Source organism: Aristolochia californica, unplaced genomic scaffold, assembly GCF_029961685.1.
Source record: "Aristolochia californica isolate CCGP_79_NKW_82.1479 unplaced genomic scaffold, dmAriCali1.0.hap1 SCAF_2, whole genome shotgun sequence".
NCBI classification, from domain to species: Eukaryota; Viridiplantae; Streptophyta; class Magnoliopsida; order Piperales; family Aristolochiaceae; genus Aristolochia; species Aristolochia californica.
The window spans coordinates 263174-281027 of record NW_027181881.1 but is presented as its reverse complement, the minus strand read 5'-3'; the positions used below and the strand labels follow the sequence as shown (position 1 = coordinate 281027).

Genomic DNA, 17854 nt, shown 5'->3' with positions numbered 1-17854 from the left:
GAATTGAATATCAGGGGAAGAACACAAAACTCCGAAGGGCAAAACAGAGAGAATTTTGGGTATTTCTGTTGCGGCGGCGATTCGGAGACGGGAGATCACATGCCGCAAGACGCGATCTCTGCTTCACTAAAACTTTGAAACTTAGGAAGCAGAAAGAGAGAGGGAGAGATTAATCGGAAAAAAAAATTGTATAGATTTTATGAAACCAGGTGGAATCCTTAATTATTCCAATTTCCGGTAGGAATAAGTGATAATTGAATGATAAATTGAAATTGATACAAAACTCCTTGTTTGTAAGGGGTAGTGTAGAAGTGCTGTGTGGAAGTGACAGGTGCACTTCTATGTATGTAACATGCAACATGTTGTGGAGCCACAAATTTGGAAATAAAAAATGGACCCATGAGTTGCTATCAAGTCTCTAACCTTGTCTCGAATTTGTGTTGGGTTTGGAGTCATTTAACTGTATAAAGTGCGTTAAGATCAGTTTTAGGGTTTGGTTTGTGGGTCTGCTCCAGTATTCCTGGCACTTTCACTAAACTTCTTCCACCACCAGTTGGCTCAGTACCATCCAATTCGTCGCGTCCTACGCAAATCTTCAATTATAAGTTGCAAATGGTTAACCGTTTGCTTAATTGAGTGAGTTTTCCAAGCGATTCCTTTAATTCTCTTCTCTTTTATTTGATCGTACAGCCGTGATCGTAGCTTGACAACCACAGGAAAATAGATAGGAAATAGAGAAACCATGCATCCATGCTACAGCTTCGATCTATTCAGATGAATCGAAGCGTATGAAAATCTGAATCTACCCAAAGATCAATTTGAATGCGACTCTTCAACAATCTCGTTATTGACTCGCTTCTACCTCTTGATTCTGAGAGGTCTCTTTATCGCCACCCGGAGAGGCATTCTTGGTTTCTGCTTCCTTATTCGTCTCTTCAGAAGCGACTGACCCATGAACGTCTTTCTCGCAGTACTCATAGTCCTCTGTTGTTTCAGCATTCTTGTATTTGTACCAGCTAGCCCAGTAGAGGTAGTTGAAGAAGTTAATGCAGCTGAGGATGGCCAAAAACCAGTAGAACAGATTCAGGTTGTTTTTGTTCAAATTCAAGCCTTGCAGCCACCCTTGCTTGCTGGGTGTGATCCTCTCCGTCACTGAATTTATAACGTTAACGAAGACGCTACTCAGGTAGTAGCCGAAAGACAGCGAGAGGAAAGTGAATGAAGTGGAAAGAGACCGCATCCCTGCGGGAGCTTCTGTGTAGAAGAAATCCAACAACCCCACAAGCGTAAACATGTCTGCGATACCGAAGATGCCGAACTGGTACGAGAGCCAGAACAGACTTATCTGCTTGAACTCGTTGTTCATGGCGTTCCTCCTCTTCACCTCGACGACGCCTGCAACACCCATGGAAATGGCAGAGAGAACGAGGCCTACACCGACTCTTCGGAGGGGAGTGATGCCGGAGGGGTGGTTGGTGAACTTTCTGGCGAAGGGGACGAAGAAGTATTCGTAGAGAGGAATGAGGATGCTCATGAAGACGAGGGGGATGAAGGGGATGGAAGCTGGTGGGACAACGAGCTTCCCTAGCTTGAGGTCCATCAAGTTGCCTTGCTCCACTGAGAATGTGTTCAGCTGGGCCAAGCATGTGTTCATGATGATGGTGCTCAGAAGAATCGGCATCATCCTTATCAGTACCTTCACTTCTTCTACTTGGGTGGCTGTGCAAACCTTCCATGGCTCTGGTTCCATCCCCTCACGCAGAACTGCCGCTTTGTCCAATCTCCTGTTCCATGTTCAAAACGACAGAAAAATATAGGGAAAATGAAACACCAACTCGATTGATTGATTATTCTAAACAGACCTCGGAAACGACCTGTGATTGAACAACACCTGAACTGTGCAGTATGCGGAATCTTCTGTGTATGATCTGAGCCTTCTCCTTTGTCGTTAGTTTCATACAGTTCGTCAAAGTTCTCCGGCAACGGCATCGTCCTGTTTCGAAAAGCAGCAACAAAAACCCGCAAGACTCTTATGATGGGGCTGTTGCCTGGTACTCGGACACGGTAGAACGGCTTCCCGAGGGCAAGCACGGCGAGACCCACGAAGAGACACACCGTCGAGATGAAGAAGCCCATGTCCCAGCCACTGTCTCTGCTGATCTTTACAATTGCAGTGACTCCAACGGTTGCTCCGAGCGTGACGCTTAACAACAAGTAGTTGAAATAGGTAGAAATGCGTTTTCTGTCATTTGGGTCGAACTGGTCGGCTCCCATGGCCGGCAGAGACCCCCTGGCTCCGCCGGAACCGATGGCGATGAGACCCAGAGTGGAGTATAAGAAGAGAGCATCTCTGCCTTTGATGCAAGGAGGAGCAACGCAGGGCGATGGTTGCAGACTTTTGTAACGAGCTTGAATTGTGAGCATCATCAGACCCTACATGGCAACCGGTTCTGTATCCTGATCACCAACCTTAATCATAGTGTTCGAAAAAAGAGGAATATTGGAGACTCAGGTGCGCTTACCAGAATTTCAACGACTCCGAAGATCAGAGCCGTGTTGAGCCTGGTCATGTAGGTGTCGGAGATGAAACCTCCGATTGTTGAGAGGAGGAAAGCAGAGCCCAAGAAGTTCGTCAGAGTTGTTGCAGCGCCGGACAAGTCGAAGTACATCACACCCATGAAATACAGAAACATGCTCGCCATGTTGGCGATGAACCCCATGTTCTCCAGCCCTATCATGACTGCATGCAGAAGAAGAATTCAAACTCAGTGAGCAAGACCATGCACAATACTCCATCTTGGATCGAAGAAAAGAATGAGATCTCATTACTATTCTCACCAAAGAGAAAACTGGTGGCTCTGAATCCCCCCTGTTCCGGTTTCCATTTGTTCCAGGCTTTGAGGCCCTTCTCCTGAACTTGCACTGACTCGGCCTGAGTATAATTTGAAAACAGCATACGCGATTAAAAATTTATAGTACTGTACTAAACTGAACGATTGAAGTGGGGGAGAAATGGATGGTGGCCATGGTGGGTGAAAGCTTCAGAGACTTACCATGGCTGCACCAACGAAGACACGGGAGAGAGGAGCAGAGGAGGAGAGAGCAACGGGAAGAAGAAGAACCGTGAAAGTTTTATGGAGTGCTGAAAGCTTAGTAGGCGCCGCTGATGGGACTAGATTTCACCGCAGCATTGTCTTCTATCACCATCTCTCATGAGCAAGGATAGAAAAAAGTTTAATGTCAGCTCGATCAGAATCTCGTTCGCCGGCAAGCTAAGCTCCGCTATACCATAGAATTCCAACTAGGCTCACAGCATTCTGTTCTATATATTTCACATCATCAATGAGAAAGACAAAAAACGCATTTTTTATTTGATGTTAATATTCAAAATAAGAGCACAAAGGGACAAAGGGAGGGTCGAAAAACACAGAAGCCTCCAATAAGGCAGCAAACAAGGGTTATTTTAAAATTTATTCGTTCATTTAATATGAGCTAGTGAGACAAGTAATATGGTTTAAGGTTCCTGTGGATTGCCGTAGCCATCATGAGATGCTTTTACTGTAGTTGTCCACCTTGTTTCTTGTTAGCTTGCAAGCTTGTCTAATATACAGTCTGGTTTCTAATAACTGCGCGTGAGGTCAAAACTGGACGGGATTTTTGAAATGAGATTGACTACTCTCACCAACAGTTACTTGGCACCGAAATTATCGAAACGGGATCGTTTTATGTCCACGCGATTGGTCCTTCAGATGAGACTCGTTTTCATTCATGAGATTAATCTCAAAATTAGATTCGATAATGCCTATGTAAATCCGCACTTATCTGTTTTATTACTATGTTAAAATCGAGTTGAACTTAAATCTAAAACTACTAACCAGCTAAAAATTACAAATTTTTCTATACTTTGGTCCATGTGGAACTAAGTTTAACAAGGGATTTCTTACAAAGAGAAGTATGATCATGGAGGAGGAGCTAAGTTGTCTCACCCATTGAACCCTCCAGGGAGTTTACTTTCTACCTCGAATTCAGCTCCGTCACCGCCTCAGCTGGAGCACGACATTCGGTATCTTCCCTGAAGTTAACCATTACCAAATCCTATCCTGAGAATGTGGGACATCTCAATTCGGCAATCCACCGGATACGACAGAGAGCGATCCAGATTTATGCAAATAAAATTTCCAGTGACAAAATATCACAATCTTAAATGTTTTAATCTAATGATGAATGTTGTCCAGACAAACGACTGCGACTAATAGGACTCCTGATACTTTCATTTTGTTTGTTTAATCCAAGGTTGGACGTAAACAACTCCTTGTGTGTCGATGAATCCGTTTATCAATCCGCCCTCCCGGTCTGGGTCACCTACTTGGTGAGCTCTAAAGGCCTAGCTCATGGTAGTAGCCAATGCACGGCGTAAGACAGGCGAATGCTGTTGAAAGAGATTTCGGTCTCCGGAGCAGAAGAATTACATAAATCCACCATAGTAAACATGTCGGCGAACCCAGAGACATAATTTGGTCGCTACGATTGACCAGAGCGTTCCGTTTCTTTCTTCCACTGCTGTTATGGCCGTGAAAATGGCAGAAATGACTAGCCCAACCCAGCTGGAAGACCTGTACGGCAATTGATGCTGCTGGGGCAGTGAAAATGCCTTAGATGTGTGTTGACTGACATTTCCCATAAATGTTACATTATATATGAAAAGCCCTGCATATTATCTGCATGTGTGGAGTTACTAAACCTACAAAATGATAACTATCACACTGACGAATTACGCGCATTAGTCATTGGAGCAAAGCCAAATAACATAACTGGTCAAGTTATACCGCTCAAGATAGTTGTATAGCTCATATGAGCTACCCCAATTAAAAAAAAAAAAGTTACCACCCCAAATCAACAGGGATCCCAAGAAATGTTGGTAAATTAAAAACATAATATACACAAAAAGCTGTTAATAAACGATAGTTCATGAATTACAGGAAAGTCAGAGCTAGAGATTATCCATAAATTGAATCAAATATTCTGTAGGAAAAAAATCAAATTCCTAAAAACCTCCCTCAGGAATAAAAGAGACTAGCCAAGCAAATCAAGACATCTGTTAGGATAAGGCTCACCACATCAAAAACGTACTTTGGAGCAAACAGCCCCCACACCTGCAGTAAGAAATCAGTGTGCATCAAAACTAACGAATCTATATAGCAGCAAATTATTATCTTAGAATAAAAGCTAGTTCCTCCTCATAAATGGTGACTGTGCAACCAATGTAGCTCCAAAGAACATGGACCAATCGCTGAGTTATAATGTTTATAAATTGGCACCAATGGGCACATGCACAGACAAATAGCATCACCTGTCTGCTGTTCTCTAGACTAATTGATTATGCCTTTTTTTGACAAAGCAGATTATTTGCTTGAGCAACAAGTCCCTTCAGAAACCTGAAGTTAGTTTTGAAATTCCAATTATAACAGTTGATGCAAGGTTTTTCGTTTCTCCGGTTCAGTATTAAAAATTTGGCAAAACCAAATGGTCTACACAACAGACAGAACTGCACAGTAAGTCATAAGCAAATAATTATGTTCAGGGTAAAAATCTCACCATTAAATGCCGTCTATGAATTGTGACACATATTATAGTAAAGGTCGTAGTTACAGCAGTAATGAGTCCATACATCAAAAAAACCTGAAGTATGCAAGTATAAAGAGACTGTATTACACTGTCAAGAAACCTGTAGAAGACTTCCAAAGAAGACCACTTAGCAAATCAAATAATATCTGAAATTCTGAACAGAAAAAGCACCAAACCAAACAACCAAAATCATGATATACCTTAGTCAAGTTCGCAGAAAGAATTTCTTTCCCTTGGCTACCAAGTGGACATCTCAATGCAACCAAAAATGGTAGGCTGAAAATGGGAAGGATGTGAGAAAGACCAAATGTATCAATTGAAAGAAGGATCCCTTGTCGCACTATATTAAAATCATCAAACCTGAAAAAAATCTAGCCAAGAGTTAAAATGCTTTGCCCCATCTTTTTCTCACTTCAAAAATAAAAAATAAAGTGTGGCATATAGATGGTTAGAAGTTCAACGTCAATTTTTTTGAGAACTCACCCAACAAATGCTGCACCATAACGGAGGCCATCGAAAGTGCACCTACAAGAGAATTTTTAGGATCATATACAAACGGTTCCATCTGTGGAGTATTACCCCTTTTTCTCTAGTTTTGGTTTCATTAATAGCACACGACCAAATAAAGAAAAAAATGACATGGCTCCAATAACATTTAAAGAATAACAATAATACTTTTTTTCTTCCAAAATAAAACATTTCTTTTGTGTAGAAAAGGTAATGCCTGTTTTTTTTATGAAAAAAGGTAATGCCTGTTTTAAGTCCAGCTTCAAAAAGGACCCAAGCAATATTAGTATTGTCGTACAATTTGTGATATGTAAAATACTATTATACAAATGTTCATAGTAGCACCTATTAAAATGAAATTTGAGACCTACTGACAATTCAATAAGTACAGAAAGGAAAATGACAAGGGGAAACTGAAACAGCAAATGATATTGGTGAGAGAGGGAAAATCTCACCAGTGACCTGTATAGAAAAATAGGCATACTGCTAGAAGACTCATCTGCGTCACAGAAATAGGTTCACAGACAAATGATCTGATGGCAGGGTCACCCACAGTGCCTTGTGCAACCTTCTGCAAACTAGTGATACACCACACTGTCATCCATGAATAACATGAAGATCAAATCCAATGTTGATTTAAGCGTACCAAATAGCACTAAGTTACCAGAAAGACTAAAGATCAGGTATCTGGAGAAGGCAGAGTTGCAGATAACCAATTACCGTCACTTGCGCATGATTTAACCAATTAATGTGCATGTAATACCAGGGTCATCTTGGACATTACATATAGGCCTCCAATCATGGAATCAGTCAGAGATGGTTACTCGACTTGTGAAAATTCAACGAAGTATCCAAATTTTATATGGGATAAAACTGGATAAAAGCTCCAGACCACGTTTTAGACAAATTGTGACTTCCAAACTAGTAAAGATGAAATCCACATCCCTTGGTGTCATTTTATTTTCAGCAGGTAGTACAGCATATTGTTAAAGGCTAAGGGTGAAACCCACCATAAACATCATGGAATAGTTTCTACAGCCTACCCATATTATGCTTAAGTTCCCTTGGCAACATTTTGAAGAGGCTCTAGCAAAAAAAGGAAAGCAATATACTCAGTTTCAAATCAGATCCAATAAGGAAAGAAGAATAAATTTATTTTTTAAAACGGTGATAAGCTTTTGTTGATTATTCTGAACAGAAGGAAAGAAGAATAAATAAAACATTAAGGGTCGTAAACGCAAAATCCCTGCAAGAAGTTTATAATTCAATGGAAAGAAAATACCTCCCACAACGAGCACCAAAGCAACAAAAGGACCTTGTCTCCCCAGTATGATCATGACTGTTGGACTCCATACAGATATCATTGCAACTGCTCGAATGATAACACTTTCTTGGTAATCAGAAGTCACAACTTCCGGCTTAAGCATCCAATGGGTTACTAATATTGCCAGTAGTCCAAACCCAGTAGAATAAATTACTCGAGGAATGAAATTATTTTCAATGCCTTCGACTATAACTGGAATGGAGAAGGTTTTGCTCTCTAATGTCCAATAAACTGCTATGAGAATATAACTTATAACTGTCCCACCAAAGAGGAAATATTTCATAAATGGACACCAAGGCTTTTCAGCAGTACTCTTATACAGCAAAAATGCCAATAAAACTAGAGCTAGAATTGAAGCAACCTCATAGAAAAACATCCAAGTTGTGTTATTCATTAAAGGTGAATCAAGAGACTGCTTTGATAACCCGTGCTCAACACCGAATCCAAGAATGAAATTTAGTAGAAGAAAAATAATTGCCTGCACATAAAATCACAGACAGCCAAATCAAGACAATTAAGAGTTATTACAGTGAGATGTTCAATGCACCTCATTGTTGAAAGAAAACACCAACAAGATATCCCAACCCACCTCTATTTGCACCTTTCCTCTCATGACTGAGTGTCTTAAATTAACCATCGCAGTTGTTGCTAACAAAAACTTTGCTACTTTTCCTTCTGCCACTGAACAAAAGGAAATAACAAGTTAGCAAAAAGTGGAATTGATCTCCAATCTCTTGTCATTTTGATCAATCCCTACAGTTAGGCTGTTGTTGTTTGCTTTCTTGGCCTTTGGCCTTTAATGAATTATCCTTTAAAAAAAAGGAAATAACAATTCCATAAACAAAAAGAGAAGTGACAAAGAAAACAACAAAATACATTGGAAAAACAAAAGGATAAGGTAAGAGAACTCACAGATATAACTATTTGAGAGGAAACTACATGCTCGTATTGTCACTAGGAGGAGTGGAAAAAAGAACCTTACAGAACTTCCATTATCACCAAACTGGTGAAGTTTGTTTACCCTCCTTACCAAGAAAAATTGTATCAGAAGACAAACTAGCAAAATACTCAAGCCTATGCCCATCATCATTGTATCAAACTCGGTCCATTTGGAACGTGCAAGCACAGCAACACCATGGAGAAAATTCTTATATGCACCAATTTGTCCTTGCAGAACTGATAATGAGATCTCACAGTTCTCAACTGGGACTTCCTCTTGAAATAAGTGACTGCTCCTTATGTTATCAGAGCAATTGGTATGAGCTTGAGCATATAGCTCTCCTAAATGCAGCATGTCCTCCTTCGAAAATCCAATAATTGATGATGATGAATAGATATCAATGTATCTTTTAACCTAGATCAGTCAAGGAACCATTAACTTATGACTGAAAAATACTGCAAATTCAAGAACATCTGCTGTCCACAACCAAAAGTTTTGTAGCAAATATGTGTCACCACTATACAACACACTGCAGAAGACAAGTTCTAACACCCATTTGACCAGGCAAAACCATTCAATGATTGACTGAATAAAGTTAAATCAACTATTGAGAAATCACCTGCCAGCTATTAATACAGAGCACATTGACATAATTTTGCATCCATAATTCCATATCTGAACAACATGCACATTTCATAGCATCTGTGTTCTGTCCACTCCAGGTGCCAGCCACTAATGCAAAGAGCTCAGGATTAACAGTGCCAATGCTGGAAAAAATTCTCCGATCAGCACAACAAAAAATTAAGGGCAGATGTTCCATTGCAATGGGACAAAGCTCAGAAGATCTCAGGCTCATGTCAAAGACCTCTTAATGCAACTGTCTCTCATGGTTTTCAGAAAAAAAAAAGACCCATCCTAAAGATGACGACTCTTGCACCTTCCCTCTCCCCGACACTAAACTATGACTTTGTGACGAACAACTCCATATTTCAATGACATGCAACTTAAATTGCTAAACAAAAACCACAAGAAAAATGGAATATATAGTATGAACTGAAAGATTAGAGAACCATTTTGTAGTTCTCATTATAAACAAGACCTGAAAACAATTATCCTCAGAGTAGAAATTTCAGCATATGAGCAGGTATAACTAGTACAAAGAATGGACCAAACGAGAAGCTAGAACTAAGATGCAACTGTTAACACACCTTCCAAAAGGAAAAGGAACACCTAGCAGGGCTGCCACTGTTACAGAAAAATCAAGCTGCACGGAGGATAGGGTATGAAGAAATTGCAAAGCACAGGAAAGGAAAAGGATTAAAAGTTTGAATGCAGTGAATGATGTAAAACCTACTACTTATAAAGGACAAGAATAATTTAACCTGTTGCATTGTGCTAACACAAATTTCCTTCCCATCCTGCAAAAAGTTATAAAAATATATGAGCATTAGTAGAAAAAAGGTCAGGATGAAAATCAATGTACTCCTCATACATAAACTATTTTTCAATGATAATTAGAAAGAGGGTCCCATTAAGAAGACTTCTGGAGCAGGACAAGCACACAAGCAATAGGCACAAGAAAAGGGAAATGGGAAACAAAAAGCAGGACCCTGCAAAACATGATGCCAAGGCTAGGTCAGATAGGAAGCGAGGTTCCTACAGTGAGGTACTGCCAAAAGACCCCTTCCCTTGCTAACGTGTGGGCTAACCTGTTGTCACATTCCGAGTTTCGCAGCCAAGTTACATTGATGTCTCTACGTAAATCCTCAATTTCATCAAAATACATTAAAAAATGTCCTGGGGCGATTTTTTAATGTGGCCCAACTTATGACAACCAAAGAGTCCCCTTCAACAAGTACAGGGGTAGAGAATCTTCCCACGTGGAATCAAATGCCCTGCAATAAAGCCCTTAACTCCACTAAAGCATCCCCATGACCAAAAGGAGCAGAGTAAACAAGATGACATTACCTGGAGAGTAACAAAAGTTTCGGAAACTCATAATAGTTCATATAGAGTCATAAGAAAGGATGATTTCTAGTATGTCATTCCCCATCCTTTGTGGCACTTTTACTCAGTTGAGCAAACCCAATAAAATAATTACAACTGGCAAAAATTTCACAAAGCGTTATAAGTACCGGATTTAATCGGCATAAAGAGCTGTCAAAAAAAGATGATGCGGTAGTAGGAGGGTTCTTTAAGCTCAGCGCAAAGAGAGATGTTTCAACCTGCATGATTAATTTTTCTCATTCAATTCTGGAAGAAGCTATAGGAAACAAAAATTAGCTTATTGTTGAATAAAAAATAAAACATGACCTCTTCAGGAGTTCCTCCACCATGATCACCATTTATTGTTTGGCCATGATCCCCCATCACAAGTAGGAGAGTATTCTCATGCAAACCACCAGGTTTAGACTGATTTCTCAGAATTTCAACAACTTGCTGCAAAAGAAACAGCAGACATGGCTTTCTAGTTGAAAGAAAACAACAAGCACAACTCAAAGTTTTCAAAACAGAATGCTCATAGGAAAGTGCAACAGTGCAAATTTAATAACTTGAGAAACAGATTTAATTGCAAAAGAATAAGATAGTAGCTCTCAAGAATGAAAATATTTCAAAATTAACAAAGTAATAAAAGTTTACCATTCAAAAAAAATATTATTTAAGTATTTTTCAGATCAAGTATACTGCAAGTAGATCATGGATTTCATTGTGTGAGTTTATACAAATAAAATAAAATAAAATAAGAAGTATCGAAGTTCAGATATTGAGAGCTGACAGCATTATTGAAGGCATTTACCTCGAGAATGTTATTGTACTGCTTCAACTTTTCAATCATTGGAGTAGAATCAACTCCAAATATATGTCCAGCATGATCCTGGACCAGCAGATAGGAAAGTCTCATTACACTTACTGAAATTCTCCAAAGCTATTAACAGTTCCTAGTTGAAGTGACAACATACCACACCAAGAAAATGTGCAACAAGAACATCCCAGTCATCTTGATACAGAGAAGGGAGCAAGTGCTCAACACAACCATCATCCACCTGCGAGAAAACACCATATAACTGTATACCCTCCAATTTCAACAGGAAACACAATTACAATATAAGTAAGATAAAAACAATGAGCAGCTTGAAACACACCGTGTGAAGATCTTTAACATTGAAGGATGGAAATGGGTAAGATCTTTCAAAATGATCTGGGAATAACTGTAACCAGGTATCATCACCCATCATCACCACCCGCTTCCCATTTTTAACCAGCTACAAGAATTCACAATCTATAATTTCAGTGTGTAATAAAATCATGGCAAGTTCTGGAACTTTTCCCAGTTGCATTGTAACTTTATGTGTGTTCTTCCTTCTTAACAAAGTTCTCATCATTTTCAAAAAAATAAAATAAAATAAAATAATGACACATAGTTATGATTAGACAAAAGGATGAGTCACAGACAGAATTTGTGCAGAAAGAAAGAAGTAACACAGGATCCAGAAATGAAACCTCATATATCAAATTATCTTCTGTAATTGCAGGAGCGCCAAAGCTATTACCAACATCAATAAACGTTGGAAGCCCACCAGTTGTCAAACCCTACAAGCACAAGCATAGAAAAGTTATACTAAATGAAAAACTTTATGAAGCTTATCAATACGAGTTAATATAGCATTAGATAAGCTTTCATCAGAGCCTTCCCTAGTGTCGGTACAGTGCTTAGGTTGATAATTTTCAAATAAAACTTACGAGCCAGGATTTAACAATAAAACTTGAAAAACATTTACTCTGTTGCCTTTTGATAAATTTAAACAACATTGGAAATTCTAACCTCTCTTGTATAAATATAGTACATGAAAGAAAAATATCATAGTTACTACACTGCAATAGTTCAAATGTTTTTTTCACCAAGAGGATTACGACCTCTTTCTGGAAAGTGAGATTCTGAGATTAAAAGGAAGAGAAAAAAACACAAAGTTATCAGCTGATGTTATTGTAAATGCCTCTTTTCCTGGAAATATACGAGAGTTATATTTATGGAAATGGAATCTGTGTTTGAGGTTCAAATCACCACTTGACATCAATGGCACACGTGTATCTTTTACTACATTTTGTTTGTATGTTCTACAATCAGAATTATTGCTTTCTCTGTTTAATTTCAGTTTTTTTCTTTTTGTCCAACTTCTCCTTATACTTTTCATTTACAAAAATGTCTTTTTTCTCTGAAAACTAAAATGCCTCATAGAGAATTCCCATTTTTTGATAACTGGAATGCATCAAACACTGGATCCATTCATAAAGATAGAACAGACACCTTTAGACGTTGGAGACTGGTAGTAGGTGGATCAGCAATAGCCTTGAAAATCCGGGCAGATATCCCTTCCTCAAATGCCAGCTTTTGCAACACGTTTAACTTGTCCATCCAAGGTTTTTCCTCTGGAAGAAAATGTTTGGATGATCCCCCATCCTATAAGAAGTTATTAAGGTAATCAACTCGACTTCTTGCTTCAACTCAACTAAGAATTTTCGTTTATCAGCATTCCAAGTAAATAACCACGCGAAGCCTAGGCACAATACTTCGCCACAGTGAAGAAGCCCCTTTTTTTTGAGTTTTCAAAGTTTCATTTTGGCTACAAAACATACAAACAACAGGTAATGATTGAAAAATGACAAGCAGAACCAATCCAAACCATTAACCTTCATAAAAATAGCTCGGGGCCACAAAGTCGATCCTGCAAGACAAAGGCGGAACGTGAGAGCCAAGAATTCAATCTAACGGCATAAAAAAGTACAGCGGATTAAGAAAATTAACATATCGCTGCGTATTTCTTGCAAAACTAAGTTCTTCACACTTTAGCTGTGAAGTAAGTGAGTTGCACTGACCTTAAGGCGTCAAGGACGATAATAACGAGACGATCGACGGCAGGTTTCGTCCAACAACTGGAAGAATATTTTCGATCAGATCCGGTGACGTTTGGAGGAGGATGAGGAACAGCGCAGGGAGACTGAGATGTATCGGAGCAGTTGCTAGAGGACGAAAGCTCGGTTCGAGTGAGGAGAAATCCTCTGGTGAAAAACAAAATAGCGAGCAAATGAAGGAAACATATCAAAACGAATGGCCATGTAAAACGACATTTCTCAGACGATGGCGCCATGGCGAATCGGAAGCTCGGTAGGGCGGGCACAGGAAGTGGTCAACGAACTTTTGTTTTCTATACGGTGACTAGGAAGAATAGAGTCGGAGCAGAGATGTTGCAGAGTCTGACTACTTGAATCCAGAGAGAAAAACAAAAGGTCGGTTCCATTCTTCCAGTTGCGGGACTCGATGGAATCGAACTGATGAAAATTTAAGGAACGCAACGTAGAGAGAACACAACGATCGAAGAAGAAGAGAACTCGGACATTTCGTCACTCACCAGAGACCCGAAGTTCTTGCAAGGGTTCAGGGAAAGGGACATCTGGGTTTTGTACTTTTTTCTTTGTAGACCATGTCGAACCTGAGTCAGACCTAGTGAGCCCTCTTGACTCCAGGGGGGCTCAGGTGCGGTTCGAAGAGACTAATCTTCATCAATCGTTACAACCCTTATTATAACACATACCATTTATTAGATTTCGATTAATCCAATACGATTAACACATAGCCTAGTTTAGACACTAGAATGCCTTTTTTTAAACATATCAGCTTGTTAATATTAAGGTTGCATCTACCTATCCACTCAATTTTAATTACATAACCGGCCTAAATTTTATTTCTATGTTAGTTGCCTCATATTTTAGTTGCCACTGAAAGAATGATATGCAACTTAACAATCATCATGCTAGCTTCTAGCAATTAGCTTAAGCTGAGAGAGACAAATCCTCCACTCCATCTGCTCTTTCTTTTGTTAGCTTTGTTGCTTGGTAAGCCTTCTTCAAGTCTATATTTCCCGTGAGTCCATCAATGAATATCAAGACAACACTTGTCTCTAGGCACAATGACGTCTCTCTTGAACATAACCACTACAAGAAGAAGACTCTCATTTTCCTACCCAACAGTGCAGTAAGTATTCTTATATTTTGTTTTTACTTTGTTTCATAATCCAATATGAAAAATCATTTGGTGCGAAACATCCGAAACAGATGGCTGAGATAGCCGTTTGATTAGACGATTGAGATAACTATTTCGCACCAAATAACTTTTCATATTGGATTAGCCCTCTACCTTGTTTTTTCCCCACACCTTTATCATCCTAAAAATTTCTCATGTAACTTCTCACTATACAACATTATCCTCCATGGAATATGATGGGTACAGATACTTGTCTTAAAAAATTTTACCCTCACACTTTCAGCAAGTGTCCATCACATAACACTCCATACAGAAGTCCTTACTTAACCTATCCAATGTTGTTTAAATGTTTCAGTAATCCCTTCTAGTGAAAACAAGTACTGTCACATAGGGGAGTTTCTAATGTAATGTGAGGCCTATCACCAAATCACTAGGGGAGTCCCCAACCCTGTATGGCTATATCCATATCAAATGTTCAACACTTAGAGCAACAGGGAGAATCTGTAATAGAAATGGGTTAAGGACACCTCCATGCTACCAGGAAAAATAAAAACCAACTCAATATTGTTAAAAAGCTTGCTAGACTAAAATGAGGACAGGATGAGACTTTAGCCTAAGGTGCAGGATTGGAGTCCATGAGAAAACCATGTACAGTGTTTGAGGACTGGTTTGAGAGAGCCACCGACTTCCTGTATTCTTAATTGCCGTAATTCCACTAGTACTAGTATGCACGTACCACATTGAGGTGGTCAAAGTATTAGGAAAAAAATGACTATAATGAGACAAGTAATCATGCACGATACAATATTTTCGTGGTTCGACAAATTGCCTGCAGTAGAGGATTTTATTTCAAATCAATTGAGGATCACAATACAATAGGGAGACTTGTCTGTTACAGCAGCAACGTTGTCCCACTGTCTCTCACAACAAGGACTCCCTGCTGCCTCGACCCCAGCACCTGGAACCCCTCCTTGTTGCTTCTACTAGCAGCCCCTGGAAAACCTCCTTGTTGCCTCAGTCAGTAGCTCCTGGAAAGCCTCCTTGTTGCCTCTGCCTCTGCCTCTGCCAGCAGCACCGAAATTGGCACCTATCTGCTGCCTCTCTTAGCAGCACCAGAACTGACACCTCTCTGCTGCCTCTCTCAGCAGCACCGGAATTGGCGCCTCTCTCAACAACACCGAAATTGACGCCTATTTGCTGCCTCTCCCTGCAGCGTCAACCAAACGAGAGTCAAAGGCCGAAACCTTTCTTCCGCAGCTCCCACTGAAGCCGATCCTGTTCTTCCGGCATCGATGAGTCCCGACAAGACCAAAGCTCACTGCTTTGTCTTCTTGGCGAGACCGAAGCTCACTGCTTCATCTTCTTGGCGAGTCTTCCTGCTGAGACCGAAGCTCCTGCTTCGTCTTCCTGGCACACACACAGGCACAAATACAAGATCTCGGGTTTACCCTCTTTCGACAGTGGTGTCACTTCTCACGACAGTGAGAAATCTCATCTCTTCCGGCAACGGCGTCGTCCTTATCGAGCCTCTCTGTCTGCCGAGACCCTCTCTTATGGCGATAGCAACAGCGTCGCACGGTAGTGCTCATGGCGTCGAGTCCTCTCTCTGGCACCAGGGACGCTCATCCCAAGCTGCTCTCTTCTAGGGACGAGCGTCGCCTCTCTTCGAGACCCCTCTCTCTGTTAGTCCCTAGGGAGACCTGTATTTGGCTGCGTCTCTATCAATTCCAAAGAGAGATACTATTTTTCTGTTGTGTCTTGGTAAATCCCAATAAGGAAGATAATTATCAACAAGGGAAACTTTATTTTCCCTTGGTCATCCCGGTTCCTTGGGCCCACCTCTAACAATTTCCCATTACTACCTGACAATCTCCCACTTGAAGACTAATTTAAATCTGTATTCACACATATCAATGTAACAGGTATTCCTCAAACATGATATCCTCTACCTCTGTAACTTACTGCCCCCGTCTTCATGCTAGAAGACTAACTGAAGTTGCTGGCCAACTCCCACTTGCCTATGAGCCCTCTCTGTTGCCATTGTTTTTCCCTCAGACCCGAACTTCAGCTCTGATAGCAATTGTTAGGGAAAAAATGACCATAATGAGACAGGTAATCATGCATGACACAATATTTTCGTGGTTCAGTAAATTGTCTACGTCCACGGGAGCTGTAAAGGATTTTATTTCAAATCAATTGAGGATCACAATACAATAGGGAGACTTATCTGTTACAGCAACAGCGTTGTCCCACTGTCTCTCGTAGCAACGACTCCCTGCTGCCTCTACCCGCAGCACCTGGAACGCCTCCTCGCTGCTTCTACCAACAACCCCTGAAAAACCTCCTTGTTGCCTCTGCCAGCAACTCTTGGAAAGCCTCCTTGCTGCCTTTGCTAGCAGCCCCTGGAAAGCCTCCTTGCTGCCTCTGCCAGCAACCCCTGGAAAGCCTCCTTACTGCCTTTGCCAGCAGCATCGGAATTGGCGTCTCTCTGTTGCCTCTCTCAGCAGCACTGGAACCGACGCCTCTCTGCTGCCTCTCTCAGTAGCATCGGAACTGACACCTCTTTGCTGCCTCTCCCTGCAGCGTCAACCGGACAACGCTGATCCTGTTCTTCTGGCATCAGCGAGTCCCAACGAGACCAAAGCTCACTGCTTTGTCTTCCTAGCGAGACCGAAGCTCACTGTTTCATCTTCCTGTCGAGACCGAAGCTCCTGCATCGTCTTCCTGCCACACACACAGGCACAAATACAAGATCCCGAGCTTACCCTCTTTCGACAGCGGTGTCGCTTCTCACGACGGTGAGAAATCTCATATCTTCCGGCACCGGTGACAGCAACGGCATCGTCCTTATCGAGTCTCTCTATCTACCGAGACCCTCTCTTCCGGCGACGGCAACAGCGTTGCATGGCAGTGCTCACAGCGTCGAGTCCTCTTTCTGGCACAGGTGACGCTCGTCCCGAGCTGCTTTCTTCTGGGGATGAGCGTCACCTCTCTCCGAGACCCCTCTCTCTATCAATCCCTAGGGAGACCTGTATTTGGTTGTCTCTATCGGTTCCAAAGAGAGATATTGTTTTTCCATTGGTCATCCGGGTCCCTTGGGCCCAGCTTTGACAATTGCCCATTACTACCTGACACGAAGTGCCCTTACCGATCCTGTTTTTTTAGCGTCATTCTACAGGGAAGTAAACCAGACTCACAAGGGTCTTTCTTTCTCAGTGTTTGAAGGATTTTATCAGAAAATATTAGTATTGTGGCCAACTCATTGAGTGGATCATTTCCAGGTCACACATCAGGCAGAGCAAGGTCTATTTCGCCGGCAACAGCACCACTACCGTTAGTGCCCACTCTACATCGAATGTGGCTGCAATTAGAAGAGCACAATCCCAAAGTGCAACCTTTGTTCAAATTTCACCAACAG

At 41.0% G+C, this 17854-nt stretch overlaps 2 protein-coding genes across 5 annotated transcripts; both read right to left on the bottom strand.

Moving 5' to 3' along the window:
* Window positions 1-844: 844 nt before the first annotated feature.
* Window positions 845-2956, bottom strand: LOC137956221 (protein NRT1/ PTR FAMILY 4.5-like). Its single transcript, XM_068803606.1, has 4 exons — window positions 2839-2956; window positions 2523-2740; window positions 1892-2433; window positions 845-1784 (listed from the first exon to the last, which is right to left on the bottom strand). Exons 1-4 carry the CDS (start codon window positions 2954-2956, stop codon window positions 845-847), a joined length of 1818 nt encoding a protein of 605 aa, XP_068659707.1.
* A 1878-nt stretch (window positions 2957-4834) lies between these two features.
* LOC137956260 (uncharacterized) lies at window positions 4835-13851 on the bottom strand. 4 transcript variants are annotated; one of them, XM_068803668.1, is made up of 20 exons: window positions 13272-13851; window positions 13086-13120; window positions 12703-12824; window positions 11898-11987; window positions 11540-11659; window positions 11357-11440; window positions 11194-11271; window positions 10710-10835; window positions 10532-10621; window positions 9779-9814; window positions 9605-9660; window positions 9016-9163; window positions 8369-8810; window positions 8046-8137; window positions 7415-7934; window positions 6588-6726; window positions 6109-6150; window positions 5826-5985; window positions 5596-5679; window positions 4835-5153 (listed from the first exon to the last, which is right to left on the bottom strand). In XM_068803668.1, the coding sequence occupies exons 1-20, from the start codon at window positions 13541-13543 to the stop codon at window positions 5058-5060; spliced, it is 2832 nt and encodes a 943-aa protein (XP_068659769.1). In that variant the 5' UTR covers window positions 13544-13851; the 3' UTR covers window positions 4835-5057. The 4 variants fall into 4 exon arrangements, with proteins under 4 accessions (XP_068659769.1, XP_068659770.1, XP_068659771.1 ...); XM_068803669.1 differs by lacking the exon at window positions 4835-5153 and having other exon boundaries at window positions 5639-5725; XM_068803670.1 differs by lacking the exons at window positions 4835-5153; window positions 5596-5679; window positions 5826-5985 and having other exon boundaries at window positions 6588-6710.
* Between the last annotated feature and the right edge of the window lie 4003 nt (window positions 13852-17854).

Bases quoted from the DNA above. Each gene is read 5' to 3' on its own strand.
- LOC137956221 (XM_068803606.1), bottom strand. From the start codon at position 2,956: ATGCTGTTTTCAAATTATACTCAGGCCGAGTCAGTGCAAGTTCAGGAG. The intron at 2,741-2,838 runs GTGAGAATAGTA...TTCTGCATGCAG, and splicing joins AGCCACCAGTTTTCTCTTTG to TCATGATAGGGCTGGAGAAC. The intron at 2,434-2,522 runs GTAAGCGCACCT...GTTGCCATGTAG, and splicing joins TCGGAGTCGTTGAAATTCTG to GGTCTGATGATGCTCACAAT.
- LOC137956260 (XM_068803668.1), bottom strand. From the start codon at position 13,543: ATGGCGCCATCGTCTGAGAAATGTCGTTTTACATGGCCATTCGTTTTG. The intron at 11,272-11,356 runs GTATGTTGTCAC...CTGCTGGTCCAG, and splicing joins TTGCACATTTTCTTGGTGTG to GATCATGCTGGACATATATT. The intron at 10,622-10,709 runs GTCATGTTTTAT...TTAATCATGCAG, and splicing joins GTGGAGGAACTCCTGAAGAG to GTTGAAACATCTCTCTTTGC.